Source organism: Heterodontus francisci, chromosome 36 (assembly GCF_036365525.1).
Source record: "Heterodontus francisci isolate sHetFra1 chromosome 36, sHetFra1.hap1, whole genome shotgun sequence".
Taxonomy (NCBI): Eukaryota; Metazoa; Chordata; class Chondrichthyes; order Heterodontiformes; family Heterodontidae; genus Heterodontus; species Heterodontus francisci.
Window position 1 is genome coordinate 16,383,296 of NC_090406.1, and position 27,136 is coordinate 16,410,431.

Here is a 27,136-nt window from a genome sequence, read left to right on the forward strand (position 1 = left end):
AATACTGCCTTGATGTCAAGGGCAGCCGCTATCATCTCATTTCTGGAATTCAGCTCTTTTGTCCATCTTTGATTGTAACGAGATCTGAAGCCAAGTGGTCCTAGCGGAATCCAAACCCAAAATTAGGAACGGAAAGAGAAATAAAGAGGGAAAGGTTGGATTGAGAGAGAGAGAGAATAGATGGAAAGGCAAAGAGGAATGATTAAAAACTTTAAAATGTTAATAATCTCTAAGAGAAATTTACTACCTGCAGAAATGAGACTTGAGTTTCAACTGTCCCCTTTCTGGGTCAGAAAGATCGAGTGGTATTGTAAGAACATAAACATCTGGTCAGTAAAAGGGTCCTTACATCACCAGGTGCCAGCCCAAACTTACTTTAGTGACTTTAATTTGCTTTAACAGTACAAATGCAGCAATTTCTTAAACCCCAAGGGGAGGTTGGTGGCGAGCCCGTTTTTGCAGTGCGACATAAATCGTCCAGCACTACGCGGTGATTTGCAATTCTCAGAGTATCTCTTCCTCCCTGCAAATTGCTGGATTATTTAAACATTAATAATGGTGCGCGTGTTAAAGTTGCCATTATTTTCCCAGCAAATTCTGGCCAATTAAATCTATTTGCCATTGTGCCACCCACTTACATATTTTGATTATTTCAATCCTAAAGCAGCAGGCTCCATAGCTCTTACATTTTACATAGTACATATTATCCCAAAAGGTATATTTCAAACCTGCTGACACTGTCAAGGAATGAAAAGGCTTAGTTGATTCATTCCAAGGGATTATTCCATTCTAAGAAATTGCAAACAGGTAAGTTTTCTGAAAAGGGTTTATTAACTCCTGTGCACAGATTCCAATTCCCTCAAAACAAGTGTGCTATTTAGAATTTTGCCTGTGTTTCCAGTTCCAAGTATCATTTATTTGTAAAGAAATCCAGGACAATATTTCAGCCTGTATAAAAAGATCTAACAATGTAAAATCATCTAAGGTGATCGACAACATAATGGGCATCTGACGTACTCTCTGAAAAGCAACGTATCATAACCGAATAAAGATGAACGTCTCCATTTATAGAGGCTCAGTCTACTTATTGCAACTGTCGCCAAGCAAGGACGAAGTGTTCGGGAAAGCTCAAATCCTAACAATTTCTCCAAATGATGGACTGGTAAAATGTTTCTGTAATTTCCTATTCATCAATAACCAGTATTGCCTTTGTGGATCTAGACACTCTCACCAGCATAAACTTATGCAGAAATTTTAACTAAATAGTACAGGATAGTTATCAGCCATTTTTAGAATTGCAATTATTTATTATAAAAAATACAATCACGTCAAATTTTCTGTAATCAGACAAAATCCAATGCAGTTCAACAAGGTGAATTATTCAAGTAATAGGAAACAAGAAATTCAACAATTCCGCTCAGTTGTCAGACATGGGGGTCACAGTTGCTTTTCACTAAATTTGTAAAGCAGTGAAAGCTGCAACCATCAATTTTTGGTACCAAAACTGATCTGAGTTTTTCCAGCAACATAAGACACCAGAGGAATGAGGTTTCAAAACTAAGGACTGCTATTTTTAAATGAAATAAAAACACAGCAAACCAGAAAGTGGGGAGCTAGTTCTGTCCAAAGCCTCATTTAACCAGTTGCAGGGATTTTCCTCCACTTATGGATGCTGTCACTTTTATCTCACCAGGTCGCTGAACTACAATGATGTTACTAATGTCCTGGTAACTGTCATGATGAACTGGCCCCGGCTCAAAAAACTAAGAACTGATGTTAAAAATACCTTGGAAATCAATTAGAAACACTTTACGTTTGGAAAATGCTTACATTGATATTACTCAAATTAAAAATCGAGATGGGATTGCATTTAGCAGGAAGAAACAACTTTGAAGTAGGTAGTATAGTGTGGCTGCTCATGTATTCAATTCAGGATGCAATGACCTCCCTTTTCACCCGACATCCAACACTGCGCTGTCTCTCGTGCCCCTAAGAACAAACATTTGCAGAACTGGGGCTCTGTAAACCCGGATGAAAGGATGACAAGTAACTGAAAAAGGAACTGTGAAAAAATAGTTGAATATTCTTAGTTGCGTTCTCCAGTATACACTCAGCAAGGCATACATAATTAGAAGAAATCTTAAACAAACATTGACTTAATTCCTCAAAATAGTCTTATTTTGTCCACGACGATCAACTTACTCCTCAGGCAGAAATGGAGTTGAATTAACGTCTGTAGTAGTTTATCTAAAATTTTCATTAATCCTGTCATAAATATGCAGAGATTTATACAGGTTCACTGTGCAAAAAAAAATCTTCCACCATTTCACTGAAACAATAATTTCCCATCCCAGCATAGGTCTTTCATGTCTCCAATGAACAGATGGAAAATTCTTCTGGGTTCAAAAGGCAGATACTATTAGATGATCATCCCAGCATTCGGACACCTTCAGCTGAAGAAATAGGTAGATTCTTTTACCTTCTCCAGATCAAATTCACCTGAAAAGAAAAATAAACACCAAGCTATCAACTTGCCTACACAAATGGATCAGGAAGGAAGGAAATGATGCAAATCAGGTCAAGTTCTCTGTGGAAGAGGACAATTTACAATTTAATATTGTTCATTAAATCATTATTAATCCATACTAAGAAATATTTATAAAACATTAACCACTCATAGCTTAGCATATTAAGTGCAAAAAATATTCATAATTCATAAAACATTAGAAAGTTTGGAATGTCTTTTCAGACACATGTAACAAGTCTGAAAACATATTCCAAACTTTTTAATGATTTTTTTTGCACCGAATAAGCTGAGCTGTGAGCGGTTAATGTTCTACAAATATTTCTTAATATGGATCAATAAACATTTAATGAATATTGAGGCATCAAAGGTCATTTTTAACAAACTAATTAGTACTTGAAATGGTCATCTCCTATCAATGGCTTTTGCTCAATTTCTGAAATTATGCAATGAATGCATTCATTTCTTCCTCAAGGAAAATACGATTGACTCAGAAGCACCAATGAAGTAGATTTTACATTTTCAAAGGACCTTAATATCTAGATTATGTGGAAAACAGCACAAGTGCCAGTGTGACATGTTCAACCATTGATGATCTCGTATGTACAATTTTTCAAATTTTGATTCAGGAATGTTTCTCTAAGCCAAGGCACTTTTCTTAATCTGAAATTTCAGAATCTTGACTGGAGTACCTAGCTGGCTGTTGAGTCAGATTCCTTTGATGAAATATAGCAGTTATTTAGAAATAGGTGAATGAGTGCCCATCTCTTTACACCATGTTGCATACTCTAAAGGCCATCCATGAGCAATGGTACATTATATCATCTTTTAAATGGAAGGACACAAAGGGAAGGAATTAAACTCACTACAATCAACTTGCTGCAGGCTAGTGGCTAGACTCAGGTCACAAAATATTTTCTCCCATTCCCTACCCTATCCAGCCAATCCCCCAAAACAGATACATAAGCTAGGATGTACAAGCCATATTTTTAAAGTGTGCAGCTGTATTAATATAGATTGCCCATGCTTTACTCACATGATTTCATAAATAGTGTAGACACTGATGCTGCTAAAATAAAAAAAAAATCAGGCTGGCAAGAAAAGGTACTGTACAAACCAGTGCAAACTGTACTTTGATTGCACCAGCCCATAGTTGCTTGTTATTTTAATGCAGTAGATTGTACAAGAGTAAGCTAGGTTTCATCAGTGACAAAGGAAGATTGTTCCAACAGTCTTTCGCTCATTCAGTACTGTTGCTCTCTGGGAATAAACTATAGAAAATATAGGAAACTACCAAATGTCTTCTTTCAGCTAATTAAATACTCTTTCAAGCCTCTTTGAGGAGATCTACTCATAGTTACTTGACTGAGAGTTAGAAAGGGAATGTTGATTAGAGTACATGGCTGGCTGTTGAACCAGATTCTTGAGGTAATACAACAGTTAATGCAAACAGAAGGCAAGTGCGTGACCCTTCTTAGCGTGTTTATCCAGTGAATAATGCACATATAGACCAATAAGATCCATATTCAATTCATGTGTGGTGTTGAGTCAACTGATCTTACCCAGAATGATGGTAGGGCTCCACATCATGGGCTGGATTTTAAAGCCCCTCCGCCGTCAGGAACATTGTGGGGAGGCAATGGAGATCGGTGTGGCTGAGGCCCACCACTGACCCTGACGGCAGCAGGCCCCATGCCCAGCTCAGCGGTGAGGCCTTGTGGCAGCTGCCCCACCACTCGGCGATGGGATGCCCATTTCAATATGTAAACTAATTTACATAACTGATTTAATGAGGGTCCCATCGCCTCCTTAATCGCCGCACCGATCTTCATTCGAATTGGAGACAATGCCGCACCTTTGAATCCCCGTTCGGGCAAATGTGACAACACCTGTGGGGAGAGTTGGGGGGGTGGGGGAGGATGATTTTTTTCTCTGTGTGGGAGGGGTGGAGCAGGGTAACAACGCTGCGGATTGGTCGGGGGGAGGTGATGGGAAGAGGTAAAGGCAAAGGTGCCTTTGGGGAAGGTCAGATTCTCAATATACGAATTCCGGGGGGGGCTAGGGCAGGAATGATTTGAAATGCGTTGGGGGGGCTGTGGGAAAATGCTTGGAAATGGAACGTAATTGTTTTTTGCCAAACATTCACTTACATGGCCCTTTAAATTTTAAATGTCCATTGGGGGCTGTAAGCCATTTATAAATGGCGCCGGTGCCTGCACATCAGCGCGGACCACTCTTGCTGGTGACGGCTTGCCCGCCCCCTCATGTCATTGCCGTGGCCCTGCAAATGAGCCGCCGTGTTTGAAATCGCAGCGGCTCCGTGACGTGTCGCCTGCGTGGGCAGGCCGCATTTTATATTTTACGTCCGCCGCCTACTTCGGCAGCGGACTCTTAAAATGCAGCCCCTTGTGTCAGCAATCCTGGTTTAGGGAGGTAAAAAGTGGCTAAGGCTCCAGTGACCCCTGCTGGAAGATACTGGGTATGTATCGAATGAGGGCAGGTTTGGGTTCAGCTGTGGTAATTCCCATGGAAAATTGCATGCAGCCATACTGTCAAGACTCTAGCGTAAATAATGGCTACTTAGGCAATGCACCAAAGAGTGGGATCAGTGCCTGCAGAAAAGGGAGTAGGAGTAATGAAAAATGAATGACAAAGTTGTTCAGAAAAAATTCAATCCCATTAAAAAACGGCTTACCTCGTTAAATGAAGTAAAGAAAAATCATAGTTAATGCTCAAGAAACTGCTGTGATTAAGCAGCTATTATCTTTTTCTTGAAGATATTTAGCCCAATCTTCTTTTTCATCCAGTTACCTCATAGAACTCATCTATAATTGCTATCTCCTTCAGTACAGTGGCCCTTCCAAAAAAAGTACTCTAAAACCCACAGCATTTTAAAGAGTACATATTAACTCCTTTGACTCAGAGAACAGCTGCCCTTTTAATCTAATGCCAGATCTAATTTTCTTTTTCCTAAAGCAGTTTGTTCAGTACCTGTCTTCAGTACTTTAGAAAGCAGCTCGAGCATTCTTTTGTACTCCTGAAGCCTTTTGCTTTTTCGATCAATACTGCAAAGACAGAAATATTTGACTGAAAACATGCTTAAATTTGTATGTTAAACAGAAAAGTACAGACATATGGAGCATTTTAATTCATGTTTCTGACGGCCGTAAATCATATCTGAACAGATTACAATTTTGTGAAAGAGTGCAATACTCACGGAATGTTATAACGGTATTTGTTTACCAGGAATTTGGAAAGATCTTGAAGAATAGGTTGGCTGTGCAGGGCTACAAATTGCTCACGGCAAACCTGCAACACATGTGTATTTATTAACAAAGCATGCAGGCCATTGCCTCACAGGGTTAAACACAATTGAGCTAGAAGGTGTCTATGATGTCCACTTAGGACCAAAAAGCTGCAGGAACAATAATAGGTCCATTCTAATACAGCTGCATTTCAGTAGAAATATATTTCTGAAGTACTGTATTATAAAATAATTACAGAAGAGAAGGAATTCATTCATATGTTTCAATTATTTTGAATGCATTGAAGAATATTTACTGCATAGCACTGTCTCTCAAGTTCTTTACTTTGTGATTCTCTTTTATACTGAAATTACAACAGGGATAAACTTTTCCGCTTATCAAATTCCATAAGACTGGAAAGATAGAAACAGACAAGCTTTAACTGAACTGCAGTACAAGGTTACCCCTAAATCATCGATTCAGTGCATTCATTCCACAGATCACAACACTTACAGAACACTTTTCCAAGTCTATGGCATGTTTTTGATAGATGTTTACAAAAGGCTCACACAGCGAGGTAGAAAATTTAGATTCACTTTACTGACTTTACATACAATAATTCTTGAAATTTTACAGATAAAAGGCTAATTGAAAGCATAGAACAATTAGTGCACATTGTACAATAGTGCTGTTATACTAACAGCTTTGCATCGATTTTCAGCAGCTCATCACCACAGAGCATATATGCAACAAGGCCATCAGTTCATTGATCTAACTCCCAACACCAATTTGTATTCATACAGCACCTATGTGTGGAAAATATCATAGGAAGATAGGAATAGAAGCAGGCCATTCAGCCCCTCGAGCCTGTCGCGCCATTCAATGAGATCATGGCTGATCTGTGGCCTAACTCCATATACTTGCCTTTGGCTCATATCCCTTAATATCTTTGCTTAACAAAAATCTATCTCAGATTTAAAATTAACAACTGTTCTAGCTTCAACTGCTGTTTGTGGGACAGAGTTCCAAACCTCTAGCACCCTTTGCGTGAAGAAGTGCTTCCTAACATCTCTCCTGAATGGTCTGGTCCTAATCTTTAGACTATGCCCCCTAGTTTTAGAATCTCCAACCAGTGGAAATAGTTTATCTTTATCTAGCCTGTCTTTTCCTCTTAATATTCTGAAGACTTCAATCAGATCACCCCTTAACCTTCTAAATTCTAGCGAAAACAGGCCTAATTTGTGTAATCTCTCCTTGTAACTTAACCCCTGTAGTCCAGGTATCATTCTTGTAAACTACATTGCACTCCCTCCAAGGCCAATATATCCTTCCTAAGGTGTGGTGCCCAGAACTGCTCACAGTACTCCAAGTGGGGTCTAACCAGGGTTTTGTACAGCTGCAGCATAACCTCTGTGTCTTTATACTCCATTTCACTAGATATAAAGACTAGCATTCCATTAGCCTTTTTGATTATTTTCTGCACTTGCTCGTGGCATTTTAAAGATCTATGCACCTGAACCCCCAAGTCTCTTTGGACATCCACTGCACTTAATCTCTTCCCATTTAGAAAGTACCCTGCTCTATCCTTTTTTGGTCCAAAATGGATAACCTCACACTTGCCCGCATTGAAATCAATCTGCCACAGTTTTGCCCACTCACCTAGTCTGACAATATCTCTTTGCAATTTTATGCTATCATCTAGACTGTCTACAATGCCGCCTAACTTTGCATCATCAGCAAATTTGGATATATGACTTACTATGCCATCATCCAAGTCGTTAATGAATAATGTGAATAATTGAGGCCCCAACACAGATCCCTGCGTGACACCACTGGTCCTGCCAATCGGAGAACTTACCCATTATCCCCACTCTCTGTCGCCTACCACTCAACCAACTTTCTAACCATGTCAATAATTTGCCCTCAACTCCATGGGCTTCTACCTTAGTAAACAGTCTCTTATGTGGGACTTTATCAAATGCCTTCTGGAAGTCCACATAAATAACATCCCTGTCCACTACCTCAGTCACCTCTTCAAAAAATTCAATCAGATTGGTCAGGCATGACCTTCCTGTCATGAATCCATGCTGGCTGTCCCTGATTAACAGAAATTTTTCTAGCTGTTCAGTCACCCTATCCTTGATTATAGACTCCAGCAACTTGCCCACCACAGATGTCAGGCTAACTGGTCTGTAATTTCCTTGGTTCCCCGTCACCCTTCTTAAAAAGTGAAGTGACATGTGCAACTTTCCAATCTAGAGGGACCACTCCTGAATCTAGGGAACTCTGAAAGACTGTAGTTAGGGCATCTACAATGTGCTCCCCTACTTCCTTTAACACCCTCGGATGGAAACTGTCAGGTCCTGGGGATTTCTCACTCTTTAGTTCCATTAATTTTCTTGTTACTGATGATTTACTTACGTTAATTGTATTAAGTCCCTGTCCCCTATCGGCTATTAATTTTTTCGGGACTTGCGGCAAGTTATCCTCCTTTTCAACTGTAAAATATCCCAAGGTATTTTACAGAAATGGAGAAAATAATGGATAGATAAAAGGAACAAAGGAAGAGACAATGAGCGATAATGCAAGAATTAAGAGAGGAGACTGGAAAATTGATGGAAAGTTGGCTTTTGGGTAGGTGGAGAGGGACAGGGGTTTTGGGAGAGAGTTCCGAAGAGTACGGCCTAGTCAGTTGAAAGCTCGCTCACTTATGGTGGGGGCACTATTGGTATTTTTTATTGTTGTCTGCTAGCCGAGTGTCATATGCTACAGATGTCAACCTGAATCGGATATACATCTAGTATCATGGCACCCTAAAAATCATTTTAAAATCAAATTATTGTATAACACACAAAACCATCCATAAGTGGCATTTTAAAAGAGAGATTGTACAGTGAATGTTTTATCTCTCATGACTTTAGTAAGTATTTGCATTCAGCTGATTGTGTAAACTTATTTTGTTTGGTGGTAAAGTCAGAGAAAAAGCTTGTTGTCTTTCCCGTTTGAACACTGAGTATGCAACTGTTGCTCCACCTACCCGGAAAAAAAAGTTTTCCTGGTTTTCATCAGTCAATGTGGATAACTTGGGAAGGTTTTAATAAAACAGATATATTTTGACTTTATATTTTGATATACAATTTTCTCTCCCACTCCACAACCACCACACTATTTCCAAACATAAGCCATGCTCCCAGGTTTGTGACAATGACACACCGGGCTGCATTTTAAGAGTCCGCCACCGAAGTAGGCGGCGGAGGCAAAAAAAAATGCGGCCCACCTGCACGGGCACTGCGTCACGGAGCTGCCGCGATTTCAAATGTGGCAGCTCATTTGCATAGCTGTGGTGCCCACCCCCCGCGATGACATGGAGGGAGCGGGTGAGCCGTTGCCGGCAACGGTGTCCGGCACCAATGTGCAGGCGACGGCGCCATTTCTAAGGGGCTTACTGCCCTCAATGGACATTAAAAAATTAAAGGGCCAGGTAGATTTGCACAAAACACAATTAAATGACCTTTAAATGCATTTCCCCACCCCTCCCCCATGGCATTTCCAGACATTCGTGCCCTTTTCCCCCAGAAACATATGATTATGTTGCAAAGGAAAGTTCAGATTTGTACATCAAGGGAAAAAATTGGACATTGTGAAACTAGTAGAGAACATTAAGTATTCAAAGCATCCATTCTCACAAAGTATAAATAAAAAATTATTGAAAGTTACTGTAAAGATTTTTTTCCTACACAGCATCCTATTGAGTTCTATTCAACAATAAGCAGAAATAATGTAAGGGAGAATAGTTACCTTGTTCATGACATCTACTGTAAATGCATGTGTCCAGAAGCAGTCATGGACAGAGACAAATGTTACCCCAGCACTGAAAAGACACAAAATTATGGCAATGAAATTTTACTATTGATGCAAAGATTTAGGACGAATCTAGTGCCAAAGTCCATGAGGTTCTTTCTGTATATTTAGTTTGTCACCAAGAAAACATTTTTTACTCTTAAACATTGCCTACTTACAACCTTAGCCCTTTCTCACCCTAAATCAGTACCTCATGAATTCTCTCATCAGTCTTCTGTCCTTCACCCTTCAAAAACTTTGGATGATCTAAAACCCCACAGACTACGCCTTTTCTTTCACAAAGCACAGCTCTCCCATCACCTCCATCCTTGCCAAGCTCCACCGTCTCCATCTGCCACAGTGAACTGACTTTAAGATCATTGGCCGGAATTTAATGCCCCCCCCCCCCCCCACCGCCACCCACCGGACTAGGACGCGGCGGCAGTGTAAAATTGTGTGGGAGGCAGGAAGTTCCATGCCCATTACCTACCCGACCCTGCTGCTATTTTACCAGCGACAGGGGAGGGGGCAAATGGCCTGCCCGTCCTGTCCAATTGAGGCCCTTAAGTGACCAATTAACTGTCACCCAAGGGCTTCATCCTACCACCGCTGGTATTTTGCCAATCATGAAACAATCATCCCTGCCTGCACTGCCCATTCTAACTACTTTGTATTGCTTGACAAAAACTCCATTGTCAGTCACTATGCCCCGTCCCCTGTGATTCTCTCCAAGAAGCATTTGAGCCTTGCTACCTTCCTCACTGGCTTCAAAAGCCTTTTAAAAAGCTATTTCTTTCACTGTGCCTTTAGTCTTGACTTTTGCTTTTATTTCTAGATGTTCACCTCTTCGCTCCTTACTTGCTCTTTTATGTAAGGAGAGCTAGAGGCCTACTTTAGGTCAGGAAAACGAACCCGACCGAACCACCATGGACCCGAGCCCGACCCGGCCCGAGTACCTCCGCTTTTGCTGCAAGCCCGACCCGACTCGAGCCTGACCTGACCATCCGTTAACTTACCTCCTGACTCGGAACCCCCATGAAGCTGCCGCGCATGCGTGAGAACGTCATAGTGACGTCATTCCCTCACCGCGCAGACTCAGTTTTGTCCCGGACTCCCAGCTCAGGTAAGTTTTTAATTTTTAGTACTTACCGGCACAGCACTGACCCTGCGTGTCCGGCCCAACCTGACCCAAACCCGACACATGTTGTCGGGTCCCGTCGGGTAGCAGGTCTCTAAGGACAGCGATATAAAGGCAACTTGTTGTTTGCCTCAACCATATTATGACCTAAATAAGCAGCTTTGGCAGTGGTGCCAGGGAGTAGTAATCTGAATAAAATATATAATCAAACGACCTTTCCTTTTCAACAGCTGCTAGGTATACGATTTGAGTGTTGCTACCACTCATCCAGTCAAGTTTCAATTTAAAATGAACAAAAATTTAAAAAAACTGCAATACTTCAAAATATAAAAACAAGTTATATTTATATAGAGCCTTTGCAAGTAATAAAATGTCCCAAAATGATGTGGAGGGGCAAAACAAAATATGACACTGAGCCACTAAGGAGATATTAGATCAGATGACCAGACGCTTGGTTTTTAAGGAGCATCTTAAAGGAGGAAAGCAAGGTAGAGGTGGAGGGGTGAGGGGAGGGAATTCCAGAGTTTCGGGCCCAAGCAACTGAAGACATGACCACCAATGGTGGAGTGATTAAAATCAGGGATGCTCAAGAGGCCAGAATTAGAAGAGTGCAGACGGTTGTGGGGCTGGAGGAGATTACAGAGCTAGGGAGGAATGAGGCCATGGAGGGATTTGAAAACAAGGATGGGAATTTTAAAACCAAGATTTTGCTTGTCCAATGAATACACTCCAACGAGAAATAAAAATTCCAAGGGGAGGACCCACCATCCGTGGTTAACAAAAAAAGTTAAAGATAGTATCAAACATGAAGAAAAAGCATATAATTGCAGAAAGGTGGGTGGCAAGCCCAAAGATTGGCCAGAATATAAAAAACAGCAAAGAATGACTAAAAGATTAATAAGGAGGGAAAAATTAGAGTACGAGAGAAAGCTAGCTGGAAATATAAAGACAGATAGTAAAAGTTTCAATAGATATTTAAAAAAAAGAGTTAACAAAGTGAGCGTTGGTCCTATAGAAAGTGAGTCTGGGGAATTAATAATGGATAAGGAGATGGCAGATGAATTGAACAGGTATTTTGTATCGACCTTCACTATACAGGATACAAGTAACATCCCAGAATTAGCTGTAAATCAGGAAATGGAAGGGAGGGAGGAACTCAAGAAAATTACAATCACCAGGGAAGTGGTATTGAGCAAATTGTTGCAGCTGTTGGGCTGACAAGTCCCTGGGTCCTGATGGACTTCATCCTAGGGTTTTAAAAGAAGTGACTAGTGAGATAGTTGATGCATTGGTTTTAATTTTCCAAAATTCCCTAGATTCGGGGAAGGTTTTGTTAGATTGGAAAATAGAAAATTTAACTCCTTTATTCAAAAAGGGAGACAGAAAGTAGGAAATTACAGGCCAGTTACCTCAATATCTGTTATAGGGAAGATGTGTGAAGCTATTATTAAAGACGTTGCAGCAGGGCACTTAGAAAAGTTTAAGGTAATCAGGCAGAATCAACATGGTTTTGTGAAAGGGAAATCATGTTTAACCAATTTATTGGAGTTCTTTGAGGAAGTAACATGTGCTGTAGATAAAGGGGAACCGGTGGATGCACTGTACTTAGATTTCCAGAAGGCATTTGATAAGGTGCCACATCAAAGGTTATTGCGGAAAATAAAATCTCATGGTGTAGGGGGTAACATATTGGCATGGATAGAAGATTGGCTAGCTAACAGGAAACAGAGTAGGCATAAATGCGTCATTTTCCATTTGGCAAGATATAACGAATGGTGTGCCCCAGTGTTCAGTGCTGGGGCCTCAACTTTTACAATTTATATAAATGACTTGGATGAAGGGACTGAAGGTATGGTTGCTAAATTTGCTGATGACACAAAGATAAGTAGGAAAGTAAGTTGTGAAGAGGACATAAGGAGGCTATAAAGAGATATAGATAGGTTAAGTGAGTGGGCAAAGATCTGGCAAATGGAGTATAATGTGGGAAAATTTGAAATTGTCCATTTTTGCAGGAAGAATAAAAAAGAGGCATATTATCTAAACGGTGTGAGATTGCAGAGTTCTGTGATGCAGAGGGATCTGGGTGTCCTAGTGCATGAATTGCATAAGGTTAGTATGGAGGTACAGCAAGTAATTAAGAAAGCTAATAGAATGTTATTGTTTATCGTGAAGGGAATTGAATACAAAAGTAGGGATGTTATGTTTCAATTATACAGGGCATTGGTGAGACCACATCTGGAGTACAGTATTGGACTCCTTATTTAAGGAAGGATGTAAATGCGTTGGAAGCAGTTCAGAGGAGGTTTACTAGACTAATACCTGGAATGGGTGGGTTGTCTTATGAGAAAAGACTGGACAGGCTAGGCTTGTATCAGCTGGAGTTTAGAAGTGTAAGAGGTGACTTGATTGAAACATATAAGATCCTGAGGCATCTTGACAGGGTGGATGTGGAGGGGATGTTTCCTCTTGTGGGAGAATCTAGAACTAGGAGTCACTGTTTAAAAATAAGGGTTCACCTATTTAATGAAGGAGAAATTTTTTCTCAGAGGATCGTGAGTCTTTGGAACTCTTCCTCAAAAGGCGATGAAAGCAGAGTCTTTGAATATTTATAAGGCAGAGGTAGATAGATTCTTGATAAGCAAGGGGGTGAAAGGTTATCGGAGGTGGGTGGGAATGTGGAGTAATTGGTTCAGCCATGAACTTATTCAATGGTGGAGCAGGCTCGAGTGGCCTACTCCTGCTCCTAATTCGTATGTTCGTAATGGAGGTCAGGAAGCATAGGGGATATAAATGAATGGGACTTGGTGCAAATTAAGACAAGGGCAGCAGAGATTTGGATTTTTACAAAGGTAGAATGTAGGAGACCAGCCAGGAGTGCTTTGGAATAGTCAAGCCTAAAGGTAATGAAGACATAACTGAAGGTTTTAGCAGCAGATGAGCTGAGACAGGGCCGAAGGCGGGCGATGTTATGGAGGTGGAAATGGGCGGCCTTTTTTGGTGGTGCGAATATGAGGTCAGAAGCTCACCTGGGGGGTCAAATATGACACCTAGGTTGCGAACTGACTTAATCTCAGCCTGTTGCCAGGGAGGGGGATGGAGTTGGTAGCTAGGGAACTGAGTTTGGAGCAGGAACCAAAAACAATGGCTTTAGTCTTCCCAATATTTAATTGGAGGAAATTTCTGTTCATCCAGTACTGGATGTCAGATAAGCAATCTGATAATTTAGGAAGAGTTGAGAGAGGTGGTGTTGAAGTAGAGCTGCATACATGTGAAAACTAAAGCTGTGCTTTTGGATGATGTTACTGAAGGGCGGCACGTAGATGAGAAATAGGAGGAGGCCAAGGATAGATCCTTGGGCGATGCCAGAGATAACGATGCAGGAACATGAAAAAAAACCATTCCAAGTGGTTCTCTGGCTATAAGATAGATATGAATGGAACCAGGTGAGACCAGTCCCACCCAGCTGGATGACAATGGGGAGGTGTTGAAAGAGGATGGGTGTGGTCAACCGTGTCAAAGGCTGCAGACAGGTCGAGGAGCGAAAGTTGATTTTGCCGCAGTCACATAGGATGTCATTAAATATTACAAAGGAATCCATCAGAAATAATGGTCCTTGCATGGATCAAACCACCAACAATTTATACAGTACTCAACTACATGCACAAATATAATCGCAATTCCCTTTGTCAATAGAATTTTTTGAAACTTTACTCTAGTTTGCCATTGTATAAGGTGACAGTATGAAATGATATGGCGTGAAATCACATGGACCTGATCTGGTGCAATATACTTAAAACTATATCTCTGGTGTGCCTGCACTTGGGTATATTCTCAGCATTGGTTTCTGGATATGGAGAAGGATATTAAGTCTCTGGAAAGGTTGCACAGAAGTTTGACTAGGATCATACCAAGTCTTGCTGCTTTCAGTTACGAGGAAAAGCTCCAAGGGTTAGAACCATTTACTTTATAGAAATGCAGGCTTAGAGGAGATTGTAAAGTTTTTCTTTTAAATGATTAAGTGAATGGGATGTGTTATTTGAAATGGATAACAAATGCAAGACCAGAGGTCATGCCTATAAAGTCTGTGTGCAGAGTTAGATTTGATACCAAAAAGTATTTCTGCTTGCAATGGCAATCATCGTCTGGAACAACATGCTGAGTATGGGCTCAGTATGGGGTCGGTATAGTCCTTTCGAAGGTAACAGGATAAACTTCTGCAAGTGGGCATTTCCAGTTATATGAGGTAAGTTTCTATTCAGTTGGGACTGCAATGAGTCATAGGCAACCAGGGACTCCCGGAGTTTGCTTGATTATCTTAAGGAATAAGACACTTTTTATGAATGCCTGAAGATTTACTTCCCTCCATTTTTGTTTTCTCTTTCCAGGTAACAGCATTACTAGGGGTGGCTAGATGTGTGCGTGGTTGCATGATCGACTAGATGGGGTAGGCTTGATGGGCCTGACAGTACGGTCATATGAACCAATCTTCATTTTCAATGTTGCAATGAAGTAAATTCTAATTGCCTGAAAACACACTTAGCATTCACGAAATAAGTCACAAATGTCACTGAACAAACAAGCAAATATAATTCAGATTTATCTGTTCAAAAATGTAGCCACATACAAAGTCATTTTACTTTGTTGAAGCCTGAAGCATAAGCCTTTCAATACTCAGCGATATCTTTTTGCCACTAGAAGTGCTAAAATATTATTCAAGAGAGCTTGGAAACGGTACATATGGCATACATATTTCAAAATGGTAACCCACAATTAAAGGAGCAAAGTACTTTCTAAAGTATTAAACGAGGCTGTATATAAACATCTGAGATGGTCTGGTGGAAAAAAAAACTCATTAGTACAGATTTGAATACATCACAAAATTGCTTCCAAGCAATTATCTTCCATTAAGGAATGATACCATGAATAGGTGTCAGCAGGACATTTTATGTAAGTGCTCTGGAACAAGTTGGTTGGAAAAATTACGTCAGAAAATAATTTTCTGTTTGCTCTCTGAGTTCATTCAATCTCAGTACTATATTCCAGAATCTCAATTTGAGCATTCACAGGCTACAGTACCCTCCTGTTGATTGTGTTACGACCAAGGCGGGAGGAGTGCACGGTTCATTCTAGTTCCACTTCTCCACGGGTCACAACATATATTGAAATTTTTTCCCACTTACTGACATGATCAATCATATAGTCTGTTTTTATCCCAGAATAAATCACATCAACCAGGTTTCTTTAATAAACAACAATTATCAGTTTATTATAAAACAAGTGCTAATCAGTAATGAAGTAAAGCATAAACACAGAATGAAATATTAAAGTTCCCCTTTCACCTTAGCCCCTCACACACACGCACACACACCATTTAACTGGAAAAATAAAGGGATTTTTGTTTTTAGAACTCTATTACAGCCAAAAAAACACTTAGGTTGAATACTTGCTCATTCTTGAAGCAACAGATGAGATATGTTGTGTTCCAAAACTGGCATACAGTCTGGCCTCCCAGTACATGTAGATGTTCACTGGGATCTTTTAGAACAGTTCTTTTCAGGCGGCATTGAGAATTAATTTAGCAGGCCTTTCTTCAAAGACAGGAGATGAGATGAGTTGACACAATGGACTTCTCAGGGTCTTTTACAGAGGTGCTGGAAAGCTGTGGTCTTCTCTCGTTCCTTGGGAATTCTCTTCTCTCCTTGGAAGTTCTCTCCCTTTTTATATAGTTCAACCCTAACTCAAAACAATTCAAAAGCAAAACCGACAACAGGAGGTCAACCTTTTGACCTCCATCAAGCTTGACCTGTCACTTCTTTGTAAATAACTTCGCCAGGTGTCCAAAGTTCTTTGTTGTTTTTTGAGCTGGAAGTCAGGTAGTTTCCTGGAAAGGCTTGTTTTCCTCACAAGACCCCTCAGTGCCCCTTTTAAAAAAGCGAGCGGGCTGGTAGCGGGGTGGGCTTATAATTGAGTGGAAGGTGGGGGGGCGGGGGAGGCCCATTGCCAATGTCTTCCCGCCCCCGCTTCAATTTTACGCAGGGTGGCGGTGGCGAGAAACGGCCCACCGGCTCCAGGCCAATCAAGGCCCTTAAGTGACCAATTAACTGGCGGCTGGGGGGATGGGGAGGCCCTCCTGACCAGGCACCCTAAGGCCAATTAAGAGCCTGGGGAGTGAAAATTCCCAGTGTGGCTTCCTAGGTCCAGCGGAGGTGGGCTCTCCCCCAGCTTTTCGGCCGGTGGGCGGGGCCTCCTGCCCAATGTAAAATTCCGGCCTATGTCTGTGTTGACTTCTGTACAAGTTACAATGAGCCAAGTTTATTGTAAAGTAGAACAAAAGATTTGAAATATTTAATAAGGCTATTATTTAATATTTAACTGTTTCCTCATACAGCCATTGTATTCACCAATTCCAACGTAGCTGTTTAAACAAAAATCTAGGTAGGCACGATACAATCGGTGAAGCAATGATGTAATTGGATCATCAATTATATCCTTTATAACATTTTGTTTCATATCTGGGTAAAAACAAGATTAAAATTAAGTATTTAATAATATAACAGACAGTTATAGGAAACTGCAAAAAATGTATAGATTTAGAAAGTAAATTTAGTAACTAACAAAAGTATACAGAGATTTAAAATCCACTTTAAAGTATGCATTAACAAAGCATGACAGCCTCAGGAAGAATATATTTATGGCCTTAAAAAAAACAAAAAAAAAAAAAGGTACAAACATTTCAGTTGTGATGAAGTTCAGGTTGCAGTCCAGCCATTAGCCAATAGCTTACCTGTAGCAACTGAGTGCTGTTAACATCATGTGAGTTGAATCAAGAGAATGAATGAAATTTGGTGGAAAAGCATTCTTCTGCTTGACTGTGTCTGGTCGTCTGCAGTAAACACAGAAAATACAAGGTCAGATTTTTCTGGAGCACCAACCACAGGGTTTTGGAATATGCAGGTGAATCAATACTTAGTGATAGTGGCTTTAGATTACACATAGTACCAAACATCATAACCAATGCAATTCAATGAGAATCTTACATCTATCCACAATATATTAAAAGTCACACTTATGAACTTCCTATCCACAATAAGCTTACTTCCTGGGTCATGTCTTTTTTGAGTCATGTTTTATGAAAACATTTAAAGTGGTGCAACCATGTCAATATTCTTTAAGGGCATGATTGTATTTCAATATGTGACAATCGTAAATCCATGCCAACATTTCACTGTCACACTCCACCAGTGAGACAAACCTCCTATTCTACGCCAGTCTCGGCAAACTTAAGGCATCCTTCCAAAGTGGACAGGTTGGAGGGGGGGGACCAAAAAGTCATCCAGATGCTGTCAAACTCTAGTACTTCAGCAAAATACTGCCAAACTCCAGGTATCATAACCTAAGTGCCAAAGCCCAAAACAGATCCCAGGCAAATAGAGACAGAGAAAATAGGAGCCCTTCGAGCCTGCTCTGCCATTCATTATGATCATGGCTGATCAGCCAACTCAGTAGCCTGTTCCCACTTTCGCCCCATACCCTTCGCTCCCTTTAGATCCAAGAGCTATATCTAACTCCTTCTTGAAAACATACAATGTTTTGGCCTCAACTGCTTTCTGTGGTAGTGAATTCCACAGGCTCACCACTCTCTGGGTGAAGAAATTTCTCATCTCAGTCCTGAAAGGTTTACCCCGCATCCTTGGACTATGACCCCTGGTTCTGGACTCCCCCAACATTGGGAACATCCTTCCCGCATCTACCCTGTCAAGTCCTGTTAGAACTTTATATGTTTCTATGAGATCCCCCGACTCTTCTGAACTCCAGCAAATATAATCCGAACCAATTCAATCTCTCCTCAGAAGTCAGTCCCACCATCCCAGGAATCAGTCTGGTAAACCTTCGCTGCACTCCCTCTATAGCAAGAACATCCTTCCTCAGATAAGGAGACCAAAACTGCACACAATATTCCAGGTGTGGCCTCACCAAGGCCCTGTATAATTGCAAGCCAACCCTGCTCCTGTACTCGAATCCTCTCACTATGAAGGCCAACATACCATTTGCCTTTTTTACCGCCTGTTGCACCTGCATGCTTACCTTCGGCGACTGGTGTTCAAGAACACCCAGGTCTCGCTGCATATTCCCCTCTCTCAGTTTATAGCCGTTCAGATAATAATCGCCTTCCTGTTTTTGCTACCAAAGTGAATAACCTCACATTTATCCACATTATACTGCAGCTGCCATGCATTAGCCCACTCATCAACTTGTCCAAATCACCCTGAAGCCTCTCTGCATCCTCCTCACAACTCACCCTCACACCCAGTTTTGTCTCATCAGCAAATCTGGAGAAATAACTTCTCCTCAAAACTATCAGATATCTGTTTCCAACTGTTATAGTTTGGATACCACCTTGCTGTTCATCAAAGTGGTCGTATGGTTTACTCCTCCTATTTATGTTATGCTCTTTAAAAATTGTGAGATATAATGATTAAGTGAATACTTGAGGGCATATCTAGAAAATAAAAAAAGGCTTATGGTAGTTTTCACAGATTAATAAAGTCCTGGAATTTAATCTTCAAAGCTTTGGTTCAAATTTTATTATACTATTCCATCCAATAAAAACAGAATTTGACTTAGTCAGTGTAAACCTATAGCCCCAATAAAGTATCGTGCATTACATGTCAAAACTGCCATATTGTAAAATAGCACATTCTGTGACTCACTAGGGAAATGGTTAGCATTTTATAATTTTTGCTGAAAAATTGCCATCCTATTAGCACATATAATACTTTCAACTTATGACAATTTAATTTAGATATAAAATGTTACACTGATTCAGTAGGCTGTCCTCCTCTAAGCTTAGGGAATGCATACAGATTACTAAAACAAGATGTTGTTACAATCAGGTGTGAAATGTGTCTAGGGGTCTTTTGCTATCTTTACCTGGTCTTATTGTAACAGGGTTTAATTTTAAACATACTGTGTTTTGAGCTTCCCCTTTGTGAATCCTTGTTCGCAGCTTTCCAATTATAAGACAAAGAAACCAATTCACACAGGTTTTCTGAGGTTTAAAGATGATGAAATTTTATTAAAGCTTAAACTCTAATACGGTTAACGCCTACAGATATACGATGCGCCCATGCTAACATGCACACGCGATAAACACATGCAAATAGGGACAAAAAAAGAGGAAAATATAGTTGAAAGGGGTTTGAGGCAATATCAGAAGAGTTTGTTTACTGTGCTTCAAGCTCACTTGATTGTAGGCAGTCTTGCTGTTCGTCGGGGCCCAGTGTTCTTCTTAAACCTTGTTCACGTAGGAGACTTTTCTCTCTTTGAGGTTCACGTGTTTTCACAAGATTCAGTACTGGGCTGAGAAGTGGCAGATGGAGTTCAACCTGGAAATGTGTGAAGTGATTCATTTTGGAAGGTCGAATTTGAATGCGGAATACAGGCTTAAAGACAGGATTCTTGGTAGTGTGCAGGAACAGAGGGATCTTGGGGTCCATGTCCATAGATCGCTCAAAGTTGCCACCCAAGTTGATAGGGTTGTTAAGAAGGCGTATAGTGTGTTGACTTTCATTAACAGGGGGATTGAGTTTAAGAGCCGCGAGGTTATGCTGCAGCTCTATAAGGCCCTGGTTCGACCACACTTGGAATATTGTGTTCAGTTCTGGTCGCCTCATTATAGGAAGGATGTGGAAGCTTTAGAGAGGGTGCAGAGGAGATTTACCAGGATGCTGCCTGGACTGGAGGGCATGTCCTACGAAGAAAGATTGAGGGAGCTAGGGCTTTTCTCATTGGAGCGAAGAAGGATGAGAGGTGACTTGATAGAGGGGTACAAGATGATGAGAGGCATAGATAGAGTGGATAGCCAGAGATTTTTTCCCAGGGTGGAAAGGGCTATCACCAGGGGGCATAATTTTAAGGTGATTGGAGGAAGGTTTAGGTGAGATGTCAGAGGTAGGTTCTTTACACAGAGAGTGGTGGGTGCGTGGAATGCGCTGCCAGCGGTGGTAGTAGAAGCAGATACGTTAAGGGCATTTAAGCAACTCTTGATAAGGTACATGGATGATAGTAGAATGAAGGGTAGGTAGTTAGTTTGATCTTAGAGTAGGTTAAAGGTTCGGCACAACATCGTGGGCCGAAGGGCCTGGACTGTGCTGTACTGTTCTATGTTCAGTTCCATGGGAAAGAGATGGAGGCAAGCAGGACTGGAGAGGAGGTTCTGTTCCAACCGGGAGCACTCAGCTTTCTGAGTTCAAATCCTCTGTTGGAAGTTCAATTTCAAAACCTCCAAGTCAGTCATGTGACCAAAACTGGTCTGATCACTTCTTCTGTGTATTGGGGAAGCAATGACTGGATCCCCCTTGTTCCAACACTGTCAGTTACTATGCAAACGTCTTTCCAATCAGGGGCTTGCAATTTTAAGTTTTAATGTCCATGTGGCGAAATCAAGTGTGCCTCAGTCTTGGCAGGTGAGGGGGTTTGCCTGAATGTAAAAAGAATGAAATCCCCCACCTGAAAAAAAAACTCTACATGATGTCCATACATATGCAATTAAACAGATAGTCTTTATTAGCTTAGATGAAAGAGGATGAGAGACAGCAAATGTTGCAAGCTACAGGTGACAATGCATAGTGTGAAGCCAAACATTAGAGAAAAATGAGCAAGGGTTTAATCCTACAAAATCATGTGTGAATTCACTGCTGCAAGAGATCAAAAACAGGAGCACAGGGCAGGGGCATAGAGGATCAAAGGACTGGAATGAAATCAAGGTAGACGTGAAGGAGCATGTAAGAAACTATAGCAAATGCAAGGGACAAAACAGCAAGTTAAAAATAAATGAGTATATTGTAAATGAAAGCCTTTCCTGCATTAGTGAAAACCAGGGTTTGTTTAAAGCACATATTACAGTAATATAGAAAAGGCCACACTTTAAATTGAGTGTTTAATTATTTGAAGTTTATACTGCCAACCTGTCAATTACAGTAGTACTGATTTATAACCATTAGTATGAGAGCCAAACAAATCAGTCATAACAATGAAATTACTTGTTTCAATGCTGTTCATTAACACAGTCAGCGAACAAGACAGGTCAATGGCCCTTTTCTCTATCTAGATTTTAAGCTAGACTTGTATATGTGCAAAACAGTGTCAGAAAGTTACAAGCACTGAAAAGCCAGTAGTTTCTGATGTTTGCTCAAATGATTCACACTAAATTTATTATTTTTCCACTTTTAACATCTTCTTTAATCAATATGGCTTAGCAACTCACAAGATATTGCTTCAGTATAGTGAACACAAGGTGAAAGAATTAACAAATCTATTGTGTCACCATTAAGGACTTTGAATACATTTATGTTAATCCAGATGGCTTTTGCTAATGTTCATTCAGCATCAGTATTATTCAGAATGTCATATAGTTTTAAAATATAACACTGAATAGTTTAATGCACACGGTAAATGTGCTATTCCATCTTGCAAACAAGGAGGACAGAACTGAAAATTCATGAATGTATTAGTGATGGAGAACTGTCAAACATCAGGGGAAAATAAGCAAGGGTTTAATCCTACAAAATCATTGCTTAAAAACAACTAAATAAAATGCTATTAGATTCAAACCGAAGTTCGTAATAATGCATGAAAGATTGCCACAGTATCAGATTTACTGAACACAAAATAAAATTGAATAAGTCTTGCTTTGGTGATACAGCCATGAAAAGAGTTTTCTGGATTCAGGCTGTTTGTTCTAATTAAAATAAGCCATCTTCAGTAGAAATTGGTATTAAAAAGAAGCAAAATCTAAATCAGTACAGTGTCATGAAGCATAATCTCTCTCAAGCCCCAGATAATTACATTGGGTATACTCCAAAGTCATCTCTCATAATTCACTCTCTTAGTTGAAGATAAATTACACAGCTCGAGAAACAGCAAAAAATGGTATCACTTCACTTGCAACGGTCACTCCCTCAAAAGTACTGATGCCTTTAAGGGTGGACATTCTACTACTGGTAACGTGTTACAAAATCTCTAAACAATACATTCTGTGGAATTCTGCTGTTAATTGTTCCAAAACAAAATTAGGCTGATCCCAGCATTTATAGAATCATACAGCACAGAAACAGTCCAAGTGTCCAATCGAATCTGCACCGACTCTTTCTAAGAGTAATCCAGTTAGTCCAACCACTTGCTCTTTCCCCCATGCCCTGTGATCTTTTTCTCCTTCAAGTATTTATCCAATTCCCTTTTGAAGGCTACTATTGAATCTATATCTACCACCTCTTCAAGGAGTGCATTTCAAATCCTAACCACTAGTTGTGTAAAAGAGCTTTTCTTCATGTTGCCTCTGGTTATTTCACCAATCACCTTAATTTGTGCTGCCTGGTTATTGACCCTCCGGCCACCGGAAACAGTTACTCTATCTAAACTCTTCATGATTTTAAGCACCTCTATCAAATCTCCTCTTAGTCTCTAGTCTCTTCTGTTCCTAGGACACCACCACCAGCTTCCCCATTTCTTAATATAGAACACTCCATGCCACACCAGCAAAGATGTCTAATGTAAACATCCTGTTAAACATGTACCTACTATAGACCTTCAACCAATCATAATCCTTAGGTTTTAGCCTTCCCACTGCGCACCACCTCCCCCATCCCCCCAGAATTGCTAACTGCAATTTTCTAAATTGACCTTAGTTTGTGCGATTGCTTCCCTTACAATGATGATGCAATTTCACTAAGGTTGCAGTTATATTCTCGCCACTAATCTCAAAATTCGTAGTTGCAGCATCTATTTGTAGCCAAGGGTATCTTTTTTAGTACTATCTGGCTACAATTCTTACTCAAGGCTAGGAAATAGTCTGTGCATACGCAAATTCCATTCAATTACAAAGCTCTCCTCTGTCAATAAAATTTAAAATACTTTGAGAAAGTTGATGGGAGAAGCCACTTTCTCACATTTAAAAAATACTTTGCTTAAGCGTCAGCAGGCCCAACATAACCCTTGAACATTTTCTACACTGGGCTTGATACCACAGTGAAGTTCCATCTCAGTGTCTACAGCTGGAGAGAGCTAGGCGATCCGTCACGACTCCCCTCTGAAGTCAGAGGGGAAACCACATTGCAGCAATATAAAAGTGGCAGTTTAACACCAACTAAGCATCTTCTAAGAATCTAAGGGGATTTTTTTATGGGTATGTGCCTAGGCACATGAATATCTGAAAATTGGGTGCGTTGGAGTGCTGATCCATTAAGAAGGCTGTCTGATTCAATTTATTTGGAAGGAATAGTTACAGGCATGCAATCTGCCCACCTGATTTTCTGATCTTCGCTGCACCCAGGTGATTCAGTTTAATTTGCGTTCAGGTGCAGACCCAGGAAAATCATCTTCGAAACCTTCTTGGGTGTATTTACTGGCATTGGTGTGAAGTAGCTACGTTTTGTACCAACACTGCAGACATACCGTAAATGTAGCCTGAATCCATGGTCAGCCACAACTAGCATTGGATGAAGAGAAATGACACTGCATGAAGGAAGCAATCTTGCTCTTCTATGCTTAAGTGTTGGTTCAGCCCTCGACACAAAATAGTTTTACACCAATGATAAACTGTAGTGTGAATGTATGGTGAATTGTGGACATGGGTGTTCAATGCAGGAAATCACCATGCTAGTAACTGATGAGAAATGGAAGGCTTTATGAATGCCACTAGCAGGCTTGATGAAAAAAAAATGCAGTGGTGTGAATTTTTTAGTTGCATACAACAGACATCCCGTAAACTTGCACTGTGATTGCCAATTTGTAGTCAATTAAGGGCTGTTTCGTGTCTTTAATGCCAGAGGACAGAATTTTTTTTCTCATCAGTCGGAGTTGGATTTAAAGTCAAGTTCGAGGTAAAAGTAGTATGTGAGATCACCGTTTCACTTGCTTAATTGGGAGGTGGGGGGGCGGGGGTTAGGGTAGCCAAAAAGAAGAAACATTGGCCACAAAATGATGTGAGGATACAGCAACTGCCTCAAGTTTCTTCATCCTCACTTTTTTCCTGACAATCCAGCATATTTACTTCTACTAACCAAAGTAATAATAGTAATGTTAGAACAATTATTCAAGTCTAACCCTGTGCTGTCATAGTGTCATTTTTATAGAAGACTTTGTTGAAAATTCAAAATGCAAGAGAGGATTAAGCTACAGCAATCTAACAGAGATGCCACATGGCTAAAATGATATAATTCTGCATTTAAGGCTCCTGGTCAGCACTGTGAGTGAGAGGAGGAGCTGCATGCAGAACCTGAATGACAGAGTCATGGAGGACTTTTATAACTCTTGGTGGCTTATCAAATCATACATTGAGTGTCTTTCTGGATTATATTAAAAAGATATGTGCCAACCAAAGCACTGAGCTGGTAGAACTACTTAATATTTTGTTTAAAATAGGAATAGAATTATGCACTTTAAAAAGTTAATCGTATTACCTACATAAATCTATTGTAATTAGTTTGGTAAAAGTCCTTGGAATGAAAGCCAAAGAAAGTGTCAGTCAACTTTTGTGTCATCTAGTACATGAATAAAACAGCAAACTGAAAATTATATAAATTGATACATTACTGGTCATTTGTTAATTGGCCAATTGATTCTGAAGCTACCGTTTCCCCCTTTTGTCCAGTATTATTGCAAAACAGATATATTTGGCAAAACAGGTAACTGTTTTATTTGTCTACTATATTAGCACGCTGACACCAGAGTTATTTCTAAAACAGAGATAACTATATAAATACTGTCATTTTGGCTCATCCATAATTAGCAGTACTAACTGCTGCAATGTTTGCAAAGGTTAAATTTAGTATGCTATGAAATCAGCCTTAAGCTCTGCCAAACATGAGATCTCTAATCTCTATAACTGTACTGCAGTGACTTTCTTAAACAAAACTTGTGAAATACTTACTGATTTGCATCATGATTTATTTGTAAATTCAAATTCTGAAGGTTGCTTCTGAGCTGTAAAAGAATCATTATATATTGTTTCACTCGTTGCTATATTTTTATTAAAAAATACAATGACAATTTCCAGATTACGTAACAATCGCATTCTATTAACTGGAATTTCAAAGTTTTATATACTCCATTTGCATATGTTTGTATTTAAAATACTGTCAAAAAACTATTGTGTTTAATGCATACATTTAATTCTGTAAATTGGTAAACTTCATAGACGCAAACCTGCAATTTTGTATTTTTCATGTGAAACCCCTGAACTCAGAATTTAAACTTGTATGCGAGAAATTATTCTGCATTTCATATGCATTTAACTCTACATTGGTCTGGTCATCAAAAAGCCATACAAAACTGAAGATTTCAGATTTGATTCCTGGTACGTGCTAGTGACCTCACCCACAGTGACAGTTCAGACGTCTTTGGGCTAGGAAGTATTCCCAAATGCTATCCAGTGACCCCCGCCAGAAAAGGTGTGCACGAGAACACCCGGTGAAGAAAGGATAGCGCCTGGCTCCATTTATGAACAGCTTGGCAGCACTGACGTTTAGCCTCATAAAAGAATGGCCACTTGGGCAAGGCACTGGAGAGAAACTTTACCTAAGTAAGTCAATGACTTTGGAAGAAAGAAAATTTGGAGGTATGGGAAGGCGCTGGGTAGTTGGAGAACTAAAAGTTTTCCACTACCAATGCATATTTAAATTTTTCCAAGTGGTGGCACAATTACTAACAAGTTGTGATATAAATCTTTGCATCCAAATTGCTGTGGGCAAGAAATGTTTATTCCATTGATTTCACTGTCATGCTAGGCCCCCACCTGCCAAGAATGAGGCACATTAATTTTGTCATGAACATTGATTTGTAACTGGCTGGAGCGAGGAAATGACTTGTTAAACAGACCAGCCATGGCTGGAAAATACATTTGCATATTAACAGACAGTATCTGGAAGGACAAAGGACCATTCCCTGACACATTCAACCCAAAATGGATGTTGGTCATCGGACAGTGAGGGGGTGGGGAAGTGCATTCCAGGGCCTGCTGGGGTGATGCAATCCACAGGGGCCAGGACTGGTTAGACCAGCTGGTCACATGACTAACTGGCTGTTCCAGGCTTTTCTTTTGAACTGGTCACAGAGAGTTTGAACTCAGAAATACTGTTTGCTCATGGTCTGAGAAGATCTCTCCTGTCTGCTCCCATCTCTTTCTCACAAGCCTCTGAATCCACTGAAGACACATTAACTCCAAGAGAGAAAAGTCTCCTACAGCAAACAAGGTTTAAGAATAATACTGGGGCCCAACGAAAAGCAAGAACTACCTACAATCAAGGACTCTACAGTGAGCTCGAAGAACCGTAACAAAAACTCTTCAGATATTGTCTCAAACTTCATTTTTTCTTCTCTTTTCTGACTCTA

At 40.3% G+C, this 27,136-nt stretch overlaps 1 protein-coding gene across 2 annotated transcripts in view; it reads right to left on the reverse strand.

Annotated features, from left to right (window-relative positions):
• Positions 1-823: 823 nt before the first annotated feature.
• The window catches only part of polrmt (polymerase (RNA) mitochondrial (DNA directed)), a 113,519-nt gene continuing 87,206 nt past the window's right edge, over positions 824-27,136 (reverse strand). Inside the window, exons 16-21 of one of the 2 annotated variants that reach the window (XM_068016227.1) lie at positions 25,677-25,729; positions 17,532-17,630; positions 9,568-9,640; positions 5,742-5,833; positions 5,516-5,589; positions 824-2,499 (exon numbers count right to left, since the gene is read on the reverse strand). In XM_068016227.1, the coding sequence (XP_067872328.1) occupies positions 2,450-2,499; positions 5,516-5,589; positions 5,742-5,833; positions 9,568-9,640; positions 17,532-17,630; positions 25,677-25,729 (441 nt within the window). In that variant the 3' untranslated portion in view covers positions 824-2,449. Of the gene's footprint in view, positions 2,500-5,515; positions 5,590-5,741; positions 5,834-9,567; positions 9,641-17,531; positions 17,631-25,676; positions 25,730-27,136 lie in introns of those variants that run through there. The other variant, XM_068016228.1, reaches the window with a different exon arrangement.